The 13,153-nt window shown below is 43.4% G+C and overlaps 1 protein-coding gene across 1 annotated transcript; it reads right to left on the bottom strand.

The window, feature by feature from the left end:
• Positions 1-265: 265 nt before the first annotated feature.
• On the bottom strand, positions 266-4,047 carry SLITRK1 (SLIT and NTRK like family member 1). Its single transcript, XM_005282302.5, has one exon. The coding sequence runs from the start codon at positions 3,511-3,513 to the stop codon at positions 1,435-1,437; it is 2,079 nt and encodes a 692-aa protein (XP_005282359.2). The 5' UTR covers positions 3,514-4,047; the 3' UTR covers positions 266-1,434.
• Between the last annotated feature and the right edge of the window lie 9,106 nt (positions 4,048-13,153).

Genomic DNA, 13,153 nt, shown 5'->3' with positions numbered 1-13,153 from the left:
CTGACCAGTGAAATCTGGCTTGGCTTAATAAAACCGATGTATGCAGAGTCAATTAAATCTAATTTCCATTAACACTCCTAATATATCTGCAGTGTATGCAGCAGAAAAGAAGAAGTGCTGCGTGCTATTTTTACATCGGGGATAGTGAGGTGATGGGGAAGAGAGAGAGCGAGGGATACTCAGCATTGAAAGCAGAATATTGCCCCATAAACCAAATAACCCACTTGCAAAAAACTGGTGCTGGAAAAATGGTAAGGACCCGGAGTTGAAAACATGTTCACTTTAATACGAAAAAATATGCCATTATAAAATCCTCGAATAGAATTAGTAAGTTTCACTTGCTTCCTCAGTTCTGATTTCCTCAAGTTATAGTAAGATTTACAACAGCACACAATTGTCTACCATTAAACTTTGCAGCCTAAGCACTAGAGTGACATTAATTGGTCATGCTTAACTGCCTCGGATTTTTTGTTTTGTTTTTGTTTGAATGTTTACACGGTTACCATAATAGAAATCAAGGGTACTAAATTTTACATTCAGATGGAAAGGCATTGTTGGATATGTATATTTAAAAAGAAGAAGCGGTAACCGAACCAAAAAGAAGACTTCACCCAACAAAGTAAATCCCCACCCTCAACTCAGAAAATGAACCAATGAGAATATCCATGCAAATATGTCTTAAATAAAATCTTTACATTTGTTTGTTTCCACAGTAAAAGTACGATCTCTATCTACTGCCTATCGATCACACAAAATATGGCGAAATGGCACTTTTTTATTATTATACTGTATTTTGTATATAGAAAGTTTGATACGATGGGACTTATCAGGTAAGAGGGATGGTGGTGTGAACTAGACGCTGTTTCCAGTTGGGTGCTGGAGGAGCGTCCTTAGGGTGCGTTGTATCCATGCGAGCCATGCATCACTTTTTTTGTTTGTTTGTTTTAATCAGTCGTTTATTTACATTACATTCATGCCTTCGTGCAACGTTTCACTCCTGCTTTGTTATCAAGGGGAGGAGGCCACCGTCCAGGTTCCCTCCCTCCCCCACCGCCGCCCATCCACACTGGGTTAATCCACAAAACAATGGTACCCCTGCAAGACTTTAACCAAGTTGAACCTTGCTTTCCATTGCAAACTAAGGTAATACACAGTCAGATGCACGAAGCACCGCCTCAGTGTCGCTATACTTAAAGGGTCCGTTGAAAAAAACGGCCTTCACTCACTGAAATACGCCACAGTTTTTGCTTTGTGTGTGTGTGTTATTTTCACAGAAGGTAGTTTGGGTTAAGAACCGTCCCTTGTCGTTATTTAGCAGTGACGTTAGCAGACGAGACAGCAATGCACAGATCAGGGATTCTTTAATCACTGGGTTGCTCGCTGCAAAATTGAATTGGCTTCCTACTTTTTTCGCCCCCTGTCCGACCCCAGTTCTTAGTCTGATAGAGAATGAGAGCCACAGTCATAAACTCTATGGGCTCCATCTGCATTGTAGGGTCCGTTGTGCCAGTAAGAAGAATCGCAGACTGTCTGTAAGGAATTGATTTCCGATGCAGATGAGTTGGCGTCCCTCCGCTTAGAACGCTTTCTGTTCCTCAGGATAAACACTAGCATGCCAACTACTGTGAATGCGGAGGTGACAAAAACCAGCAGGAGTCCTGGGACCAGCACCGAAATGGAGACCCGGCTGGTCTCTAGGTAGGAGTTGGCGTGAGTCCCTGTCTCTGCCAACCCGGTGCTGTTTTTGTTATTGGAAGTGAAGGTGGGCGATATTTTGAGCTGCGGGCAAATAACGTCGTTGGCAAGGGACTCGAAATCCTCCTTAAAGAAATCCTCTGGGGATTCACACCTCAGATCGCTCATGACCACCTTGGGGCGCAGCATCTCTGCCCACTGTTTGAAAGGCACAATCGGGCATGAACAGTCCCACGGGTTGCCATGCAGATCGATCTGGGTGATGGACGTGAGCTGGTCCAATACCCCCGCCACCGGGAGATACATGAAATAGTTATTGTGTATACTCAGCTTGGAAAGCGAGACCCCAGCGAACACATCCACGGGGAGGGACCTCAGCAGGTTGTTGTTGAGGATTAGGACTCGGAGCTTGGGCATTGCATTGAAGGTGCCGGGCTGAATCAACTGGATCTCATTAAACTCCACATTCAGATACTCTAGGTTCTGCAGCCCGGTGAATTTCTCGCGGGACAAAGTGTCCAAGTAGTTGCTATCCATGTAGAGCCACCTGAGCTCGAAGAGATTCTTGAAGGTGTTGTTCTCCACAGTAGCGATGTTGTTGTTCCCCAGATCCAATAGGTTAAGTTTCCGGTAATCCAGAAAGTGGGATTTCCTGATTGTATGTATTTTGTTGTCTCTCAGAAACAGCTCCTGCACATTGGACGGCTTGGGTTTCAAAGCTACCAAACTGCTCACATTTCTTTCGTTGCAATTAACCTTTAAACCCGAGCCAGGGATCTGATCGCAGCTGCAGATCTCCGGACAGGGCATGCTAGTCGGTAGCTTACTTTTCACGCTAATTGTCGAGCCCGCAGCAGTGGGTCGGGTCTTGATTTGCCAGTTGACTGGGATCTTTGTACCTCCGTTTGGAGCAGATCCGGGAGTGGCAGGATCTTCTATGCCATGTATTTTAAAGGGGGTTGGAATGGGACCAGGATCACAGGTTTCCTCTTCGGCAGGGGGAGCAGCTAGACTAGAATCCACTCTGTTTTTCCTGCACAGCTCTTGCTCTGTGGTCTCATTCAAATCTTTGCCCTGCAACCTAGTAGGAGCTTCACAAATGACTCTGCCGATCAAAGCATTTTTGGGTATATTTTCCAGCCACTCCTTCAGGGATAGCAGATCACAAGTGCAGTCCCAAGGGTTATCTTCCAGCAGAATTTCAGCAATGCCTGGGATCTGCTCCAGGACCTCCTCATAAGGCAAGGTTTTAAGTCGGTTTCCCCGGAGGTCGAGGTGGGTGATCGGCACATACTGAAACACGTTGGCAGGTAAGGTGCTGATGAGGTTGTCATTTAAAATCAGCACCTCCAGCTTGTTTAAATCCCTAAATGCTCCCGGGTCAATATCCCTTAATAAATTAAAATCTGCCTGGAGATATTCCAGATCGTCCAGCCCCAGGAAAGTCTGTTTCCTGAACGATTTTATCTTATTGTTGTTTATATGCAAACGTTTTACAAGCTGCAGCCCTAGAAAAGCCCCAGGAACAATTTCATGCAAACCGTTGTTTTCCATGTGCAAACTGACTGCATTGTAAAAGTTAGCAAACTCATTAGGGAAAAGTCGAGTCAGGGAATTTCCATGCAGGAATAAATGGTAAAACTGGGAAGTTGGGGCGCTGAAATGTTGCAGGCTGGTAAACCCCTTTTTCTCACAGTCTACGTGCAAATCCCCTTCTATCTCGTTGCAGGAACAGATCTTCTCTTTGCAAACGTCCCCTGTAACGTTTCCAGCAGCAAAGCAAAGAGACGTCTCCAGCAACAGAATCCAAAGCAGCATTTTTAAACCGAACAATTCATCCCCGATGTCATCACAAAGTAACAGCAACCATCATCCTCACACCGAAAACAATTCCAGTTCATTCGAGAGAGGAGATGTCCGAACCACCACCAAAGGAGGGGGACGTGTGGGGGGTAGGGAGGCTGGGGTGGGGGGCGATTTCTTTTCTCCTTTATCCCTTTCTCTTCCCCCCACATACACTGCAACAGCCCAGTCACCAGTCAATAATTATATCCACAAACTATCCAGGCACGTACTGCAAGGCACGCAAAAAAAAAAAAAAAAAAAAAAAAGGAAAAAAAGAAAAGAAAAGAAAAGGAAAAAAAAGAAAAAGTAGAAAAAATCCCCCTCCTCAACCCCTCCTGAAGCCTCCCGAAAAAGCTAAGTAGATCTCTGTTGGCCGGTTTCGCTAATTGGAACAGGAATAATGCTAGCAATTATAAGCAGCCACTGCATGTTAGAGAGAAGCAGGCAGGGAGTGCAGCGGTGGTAGAGAAGAGCTGCCTGTGTGCATGGCTTTGCTTCGGACTGACCTTGCTTTTCTGTTGCAAAGCCGGGCTCCTTGCTGCTGCTGCCGTTGCTCTGTGCCCAGGAGTCCCCTTCTGGGTGCTGTCCAGTCCCCCTTGGTGCTGAAATCACGCCCCAGCCTAAGGACCGGATGCCGAACCAATGGCGCTGCAAAAATTCTGCAATCGCTGCGTTTTTTGGCTGTCCATTTCTCCTCTCCTACGATCCCTTCTTCTTCTGCTCTCCTCTCGCTCTGTCAGTCTCTCTCTCTCCCTCCTCTCTCTTCCCTCCTCGGTCTCTCTTCTTTCCCTTTTCTTCTTCTTCTGTTTCTGAGTTGCACACACACACACACGGAGGGAGAGTTGCTAAGAGGCGCTGCTCGTTCCAACCTGGTGCACTCTCAAAGATCTGACACCCTCTGCTGAGCTGCAGTGGCAAAAATCCATCTGCTGAGGGAATGCTGGAGAAAAAAAAATCAATCCACGTACAGGGCAAGCGTTAAAAATGTTGGCATTAAAGCTGTCGATCTATTTAGACGCTTTCCCCTAAACTGATTATTTAATTTCTTTCTTTCTTCCTCCAGAGATGGAAAGTTTAACACTCCCCTTCTAGCCCCCCCCTACACACACACACACACACACACACACACACCTGCTCTAGCAACCGGGAAGAGCGCTTTCGTCCTATTTTGTGTCCCAATGGCTTGAATAAAATTAGTGTTAGGGAGTCAAGCGAATAGCAATTTGAGGTAATTATACTCCACGCCATTTTTAACGTTGATTTTAAATGCATCTCTTCCTCCCCTGCAGTCTATAGCGTTTCATGCTGGATTTGGTGGCTTTATGGAGTTCCCTTTGGAATGTTGAACCGTGGATGATTGTGTTCTATTTTTATTATTATTATTATTTAGGTGATCACAGAGAAGGGGCTGGCGGTGGGGGCAGGGAGAGGGGTGATTTGCCGCACAGTAGATAATTCATTCTACTTGTTTCTGGAGGGTATCGAATTTCCTTTAAGAGGGGGGTTGAAATCGACAGCACTGGATCTTATTTTTCTTCTTCCGCGTCTTTTAGGGTTGCTATTTAAGTTCTCTGTGCAAATGCAATGCCTTCTTACCTTTTTGATTTCTGACAAAATAGATTACACAGCGGGAAATTTGTTGTCTGGCGTAAAAAAAAAAAGTTTCACCATCATTTGGACGGGTTTCAGATGCCTACAAGCAAATAACCAGTTGCATCTCGGGTGGCGCAAACATAAACCCTTGTTCCCAAATGCTTTGCAAAAGTGTGCGGAGGAGGTTGTATGGGAGTGCTACACAGCCTGATTCGCTGGGTCCCTTTTGCGTCTGCAGTCAGTTCTGAGCTTGCACCTCTTCAGTCGGACAGATGCGCTGACTCCATTCGTGAACTTTGCAATGTACTGGTAGGGCACAGAATGTAACATCTACTGAGGGTGGAAGGGGGGTGGGTGGGTTTAAGGTCTATTTATAGGAAAAGTCAGGAAGCCAGATGGAATCTGCACCCAGTCATCCTTGCTGCATGCTAATTTGGTCCCAGGGTTTCCCGGTCTGCAATTTCCGACTAAATTAGACAACCTACCACCGATGATCTTATCAAATTAATTTAATTAGATCATAAATAAGTTGCAACAGCTGCTGTGGCCATTTCGGATTTTCCGGGTGGAGATTTAGCCATATATATATGAAAGGCTAAATCTCCATATTTATGGGTGGGTGGACGGGGGGGGGGGGAGGATGGAGAGAGGAAGGAAAAGAAACTGACAAAAAATGACTGGCCCAGACGAAGCCTGGACAATAAATAACAAGCGGGGCGAGGGAAATAAAATGCTATTGAGACAACAAGCACCAGAAGCAATATATTAGTAGATTCGAGGGGGAGGGGAGGGAAAGGAAGCTTGGCGCCACATTAAGGCTCATTAATTCATTTCTCATGGCAGTTACTCTGACTTTGTCTCTGTGTGCATGTCAGGGGGTTTAGTCAGATTGGAACTGGAACCCTTCTCCTGAGGAAAAAGACCCTGCAGCTTTGGAGAGGTGCAGGAGGAGTCGGAGGGAGGAAAACCTGTAGGAAACCCCTGGAACAGAGCAAAGAGAAAGGAGTTTGGGGGAGGGGAGGGAAACAGGGAAGGCTCCCAGTGTCAAACCAGAAGGGCGACCCCATTACCATGAGTAATGACATGGGCAAGGGGTCTCTGAAATTAACGAGCATGGTGAATTCAGACTGTGACGCGGGCCAGGAGACAAAAGAGCATCTTCCCCAGTTTAAAAAAAAGCCTCTTTAGCAACTTCTCCTTGGTGTTGTTAAAATTGCTCAAGCACCGAAGAAACAATCACAATGCAACTAGAGGAGTTGAACATTAATAAGATAGTAAATAAATAAATACGGATCAAACGAGAAGGAGGTGATAATGACCTGCTCTCAAGGCATGAAGGACAAAGCGCCAGGCTCTTCTCCCGGAGCTTCTCAGAAGTGGGAGTTAATGGCAGCTGTCGGGATCCTCTAACTGAAGAGGAAGAAGGGTGTGGAGGGGCATTTGTGAACAGATGTAAATTTATGGCAGCACCTGAGATAGAGGTTCCATTGTGCTGCGAGCAGTATATACACACACTAACTCTAGGCCTTGCCACCTAAAGAGGCAAGACAGACAAAGGGTGGGAGAAAGCAAACAGACCTATCCATTTGACAGATGGCACAGAGAATGTGATTTGCCAGTAGTCACGCAGGAAGTTTATGGCAGAGGCAGGAAATGAAGACATATTCCTTGAACGCCTTAATGCCAAAGCTATCCTTCTTCTCCCATATATATTTTATTATTACAATTCTTCATTTGTATATCTGGGCTGTTGTGTCATCATCTTTAATTATGTTAATTTAGCCTCAGTGGAAACATGCATATTGTAAAAAGGACCTTATGTAAATTCCCACCAAAAGCTAGAATCCTCTAGGATACACCTGGTGCTATGAGTGTGCAGCATGTGCTTACACTTTTATTCAAATTATTTTAATATATTAACATTTTAATAAGCAATGGGCTTACAGTAAAGCTGGATTTTCAAAATCTTAAATCCTAGGCAACTGTGGCCAATTTCTGCATGTCATACTCATGTTAAATAACACTGGTTTAAACACATAGTAATAGGGCTACGCAGTATGACAAAAGTGCAGAATCATGGCTTCAGTTTTAAGCAACAGAGAGCCCTGTGGCACCTTTAAAACTAACAGATGTCATTACATGGTCTGACGAAGTGGGTATTCACAAAATACCCACGAAAGCTTATGCTCCAATATATCTGTTAGTCTTAAAGGTGCCACAGGACTCTCTGTTGCTTTTTACAGATCCAGACTAACACGGCTACCCCTCTGATACTTGGCTTCAGTTTTAAATCAGTACTACTCAAGTATACACCAGGGTGGTGGTGTTAGGAGGACTGGGTTGCACTGCTGTAGCTACACACATATAGGTATGCTAGTGCAACCTCCTATTGTAGATGCACTGCACTTGTGTATAGAGTGCACTGTACCAGTGCCACTAAACCTGGATAAATGACACTGGTAGCAAATCACTTTTTACACCAGTACAGTGTGGTTTTACTCTGATGCAGCTATGTTGGTGTAGCTACAAGCCTGTCAAATAAAACCTTTTAGCTTGTAGTGTCATAATATACCACAAAAGGTGTAGAGGAGGCAAAGCCATGGCCCTGATGTCTATGTAGTAGCCATCATGTCTGACCTGAGGTCTTCTCCTGTTGACATAGCTACTGCCTCTCAGGGAATTGGATTTCCGAGGCTGATGGGAGAAACTCTCCCATTGGCATGGGTACAGAATCATAGAAGATTAGGGATGGAAGAGACCTCAGGAGGTCATCTAGTCCAACCCTCTGCTCAAAGCAGGACCAACCCCAGCTAAATCAACCCAGCCAGGACTTTGTCAAGCTGGACTTTAAAAACTTCTAAGGATGAAGATTCCACCACTTCTCTAGGTAACCCATTCCAGTGCTTCACCACCCTCCTAATGAAACAGTGTTTCCTAATATCCAACCTAGACCTCCCCCACTGCAACTTGAAACCGTTTCTCCTTGTTCCGTCAAATGCCACCACTGAGAACAGCCTAGCTCCATTCTCTTTGGAATCCCCGTTCAGGTAGTTGAAGGCTGCTATCAAATCCCCCCCTCACTCTTTTCTTCTACAGACTAAATAACCCCAGTTCTCTCAGCCTCTCCTCATAAGTCATGTCCCCAGCTCCCAAATCATTTTTGTTGTCCTCTGCTGGACTCTCTCCAATTTGTCCACATCCTTTCTGTAGTGAGGGCCCCCAAACTGGACACAATACTCCACATGTGGCCTCATGAGTGTTGAATAGAGGGGAATAATCACTTTCCTTAATCTGCTGGCAATGCTCCTACTAATATAGTCCAATATGTCATTAGCCTTCTTGGCTACAAGGCTTTTGAGTCATACCCAGATTCTCATACCCAGATTCTCATCCACTGTAATCCTCAAATCCTTTTCTGTAGAACTGCTATTTATCCAGTCGGGTCCCCAGCCTGTAGCAGTGCATGGGATTCTTCCATCCTAAGTGCAGAACTCTGCACTTGTCCTTGTTGAACCTCATCAGATTTCTTTTAGACCAATCCTCCAATTTGTCTAGGTCACTCTGGACCCTATCCCTACCTTCCAGCGTATTTACCTCTCCCCCTAGCTTAGTGTCATCCGCACACTTGCTGAAGGTGCAATCCATCTCATCATCCAGATCATTAATTAAGATGTTGAACAAAAGCAGCCCCAGGATAGACCCCTGGGGCACACTGGCTGCCATCTAGACATCCAGCTGTTGATCACTATACATTGATCCGTACGATCTAGCCAGCTTTCTATCCACCTTATAGTCCATTTATCCAATCCATACTTTTTTAACTTGCTGGCAAGAATATTGTGGGAGACCGTACCAAAAGCTTTGCTAAAGTCAAGATATATCACATCCACCACTTTTCCCTTATGCACAGAGCCAGTTATCTCATCATAGAAGGCAATCAGGCTGGTCAGGCATGACTTGCCCTTGATGAATCCATGTTGACTGTTCCTGATCACCTTTCTCTCCTACCAGTGCTTCAAAATGGATTCCTTGAGGACCTGCTCCATGATTTTTCCAGGGACTGAGGTGAGGCTGACCTGTCTGTAGTTTCACAGATTCTCCTTCTTCCTTTTTTAAAAGATGGACACTATATTTGCCTTTTTCCAATCATTCGAGAACTCCCCTGATCACCTCGAGTTTTCTAAGATAATGGCCAATGGCTCTGCAATCACATCAAACCAACTTCCTCAGCACTATCGGATGCATTAGATCTGGCCTCATGGACTTGTGCATGTCCAGCATTTCTAAATAGTCCTTAACCTGTTCTTTCACCACTGAGGGCTGCTCACCTCCACCACATACTGTGCTGCCCAGTGCAGCAGTCTGGGAGCTGAGCTTGTGTGTGAAGACCAAGGCAAAAAAAGCATCAAGTACTTCAGCTTTTTCCACATCATCTGTCTGAATAGGTTGCCTCCCCCGTTCAGTAACTTTCCCTGACCTTCTTGTTGTTGCTAACATATCTGTAGAAACCCTTCTTGTTACCCTTCACATCCCTTGCTAGCAGGGCTGGCTCTAGGTTTTTGCCGCCCCAAGCAAAAAAAAAGGTGGCCGGAATTCCGCCCCTGAAATTGTGCTGCCCCAAGCACATGCTTGGTTTGCTGGTGCCTAGAGACGGTCTTGCTTACTAGCTGCAACTCCATTTGTGCTTTGGCCTTCCTGATTACACCCCTGCATGCTCATGCAATATTTTTATACTCCTCCCTAGTCACCTGTCCAAATTTCCATTTCTTGTAAGCTTCCTTTTTGTGTTTAAGCTCACTGAAGATTTTTCTGTTAAGCCACGCCAGTCGCCTGCCATATTTGCTATTCTTTCTGGGACAAGTTTTTTCCTGTGCCCTCAATAGCGATTCTTTAAAATACAGCTCTCCTGGACTCCTTTCCCCCTCATATTAGCCTCCCAGGGGATCCTGCCCATCAGTTCCCTGAGGGAGTCAAAGTCTGCTTTTCTGAAGTCCAGGGTCTGTATTCTGCTGCTCTCCTTTCTTCCTTTTGTCAGGATCCTGAAATCAACCATCTCATTGTCACTGCTGCCCAGGTTGCCACCCACTGCTATTTCCCCTACCAATTCTTCCCTGTTTGTGAGCAGCAGGTTAAGAGGAGCATGGCTCCTAGTTGGTTCCTCTAGCACTTGCACCAGGAAGTTGTCTCCAAAACAGTCTCCAAAAACTTCCTCGATTGACTGTGCACTGCTGTATTGCTCTCCCAGGTAGCATTTTCACTGAAGTGTCACTGCAGACTTTTAAGTGTAGACAGGTCCTGAGGTGCATAACTCCAGGAGAGTGAATTCAGAGTAAAGGGAGGTGTCTTTCTCCCAGTGAGGTGGAGGGTCAAAGCCAAACTCTTCTCCTTGGCATTTCTTAGGCTAATTTAGGAGTTTCTCACTTAGTTTGCTGGCTTCTGAGGATCCCTTTTTCATGTGCCTAATTTGCTCCCTGAATTTTGTAGAGACTGGATCCTGACATCTATATCAGGGCTGTGAATTCCATTGGGCATCAAGGTGCTGAAGAGACAGGCATTGCAATGCCTACATCCCTTTGTGGATCTAATCCCTGCTGCTTTGTGAATGCAAATATTTTTAACCTGAGAAAATACTTGACATATTTTAGTCAAACAAAATTGTGAGTATTATTTGTTTTGCTAGGGTCTCTTGGTCAGCTATCACAGGAGGAAACTCGTGGTAACATTACCAAGTTTATAAGAAGTGGCAACATTTGCATATATGTTCCATTCTATGCATCCAAAGAAGTGGGCTGTAGTCCACAAAAGCTTATGCTCAAATAAATTTGTTAATCTCTAAGGTGCCACAAGTACTCCTATTCTTTTTGCGGATACAGACTAACATGGCTGCTACTCTGAAACATTTGCACTGTGTTTCAACCTCCACACAATATGTTGCCGGAATAAATTCCAATTGCATCATTTTTTGTCCTTGTTATGACAATGTTCACTATCCTGCACGACTCAAAGCCTGTGCAGTGTGATCAATATACAACACAGAACTGCACTGCTACTAATCTGACCTCTTTATAGTTTGATTGCCTTAAGTATTCCACTCTTCTCTGACACATCTGAGGCTGCAGACAAGAAAAGTGGTGAAGCAGCCAGCAGGTCATAGCATAGAATACTTAACTGGCCAAAGTAGTTCAGCAAAATACATTCACAGGACAGTTAGAATTCTGTTTCCGTCTTCTTATGATAAATTACATAATAAGAAAAGAAAGAGACATGAATCAGTTTACATGACAAAAACTAGTAGGAACTCGAGAGATAATAAATATCCAATAAAGAAACTAGGGCCAAGTTGTCAATATCTTACGCACAATGATGAGCAGCTGCTCACATGAGGAGTCCCACTGATTCTTATCAGCCTAAGTAATGTGATCTTTAATCATTAATTATTTTGTTGTCCTCTTTGAATCCTAAACATATGGTGACAGTGTTTCAAATCATTGTATAGGAAATCTCTAAAAGAGAAAAGCATGGGGAAGTTTGTGCTTCCATCCTGTTTAAGTACATTGCATTTCTGTTATATCAGAGCTGGCTTTTTATTTCCCATAGGATAAAAAGAAAATCCATTAGGTGCACTCCCAGAAATTATAGGAGGGTGGTTGTTTGCTTATTATCAGAGGGGGGAAGGCCCTGTACTAACACTGTTCACATTTCCATGCCAATTGAATCATTATTTTGGAGATGCAAAACTACAAGAGTTATAAGAGAAATATACCTGCTCTGAGAGGAAAGCTCAAGACCTTGCACCACTCCTTCTCCTGAGACATGGTATTTATTAATCAAGGATTCTATACACCAGTCATTTTCTTTACAGAGGCCTAATGTAGTTATGTGGTGTGACATTAATGAATAGACTTGATTTCTCATTATTTCACATGTTAATTCACTATAATTTAATTATTTTAACTGGGTTAAAATATATATTCTCTTTTCCCATGACTCACCTGCCAGACTTGAAAAAGCATACTGATTTCAGAGCCAGAGTATAAATCATTTGAAAGACATCAGTATCTTTCACTTGTTAAATCTTTCAAAATACAATTCATCTGGGAAACTCCTATATAATTAGTCAAGCTGGGTGGAAATGGATTGTCAGTTTTGCATGAAACTCCACCATTTTGAATTATTTTCTGTTCCAAACAGAAAGGAAAAACATGAACAAAAACGAACAACATTTTGCACTAAAGAACATTTTATTTTTTGTTTTGTTCTGAAGTCAACCTTTTTACATTATTCCATTCCATCGTTTTAAAATGAAATTTAGTGAAAATCAACACACTTTCATGAGATGTCCTGCTTTTGACAAATTGGCATTTTTTTCCAATCCCTCAGTCCCCCACAAAAAAGCTCTATTGGAAAATTTTCAACTATCTCTAATAAAAAACACTTCTCTTTACATCTGAAACGTAGAAGTGTTTGTGTTACTGGCCACCCTCTCATCATGCATCAGCAGCCTTTGTGAGGAATGGACAGATGAGAAGATAGGATGTTGATCCTATCTTTCAGTTCATCATCTTATACTTCATGGAAATACAAGATAAAGAGTCACTTGCCCTGATTAGCCCTTGTGCTACTCCAACTTTACACAGTGATTTTACACGAAGTCTTTTTTGTGTAAAATTGGATGAATTTCATGGTGACTCAGGTCTTTTTTTCTCCAAAGATTCCAGAATAATATACCCAATATAGAAAATATAATTTATTTAACAAAGGGAGCTATATAGTGAACCAGATTTAAAACTCAGTTACAATTAGGGCTGTTGATTAATCACAGGTAACTCAAAAAAATTAAGCACGATTAAAAAAAATAATCACGATTAATCGCAGTTTTAATCGCACTGTTATATAATAGAATCCAAATGGAAATGTATTAAATATTTTTGGATGTCTTTCTACATTTTTAAATATACTGACTTCAATTACAACACAGAATACAAAGTGTACAGTGCTCACTTTATATTATTTTTATTAC

The sequence above is a fragment of the Chrysemys picta genome, chromosome 1 (genome assembly GCF_011386835.1).
Source record: "Chrysemys picta bellii isolate R12L10 chromosome 1, ASM1138683v2, whole genome shotgun sequence".
Classification (NCBI taxonomy): Eukaryota; Metazoa; Chordata; order Testudines; family Emydidae; genus Chrysemys; species Chrysemys picta.
Note: the sequence above shows the minus strand (reverse complement) of the source record. Positions and strands in the feature narration are given on the sequence as shown.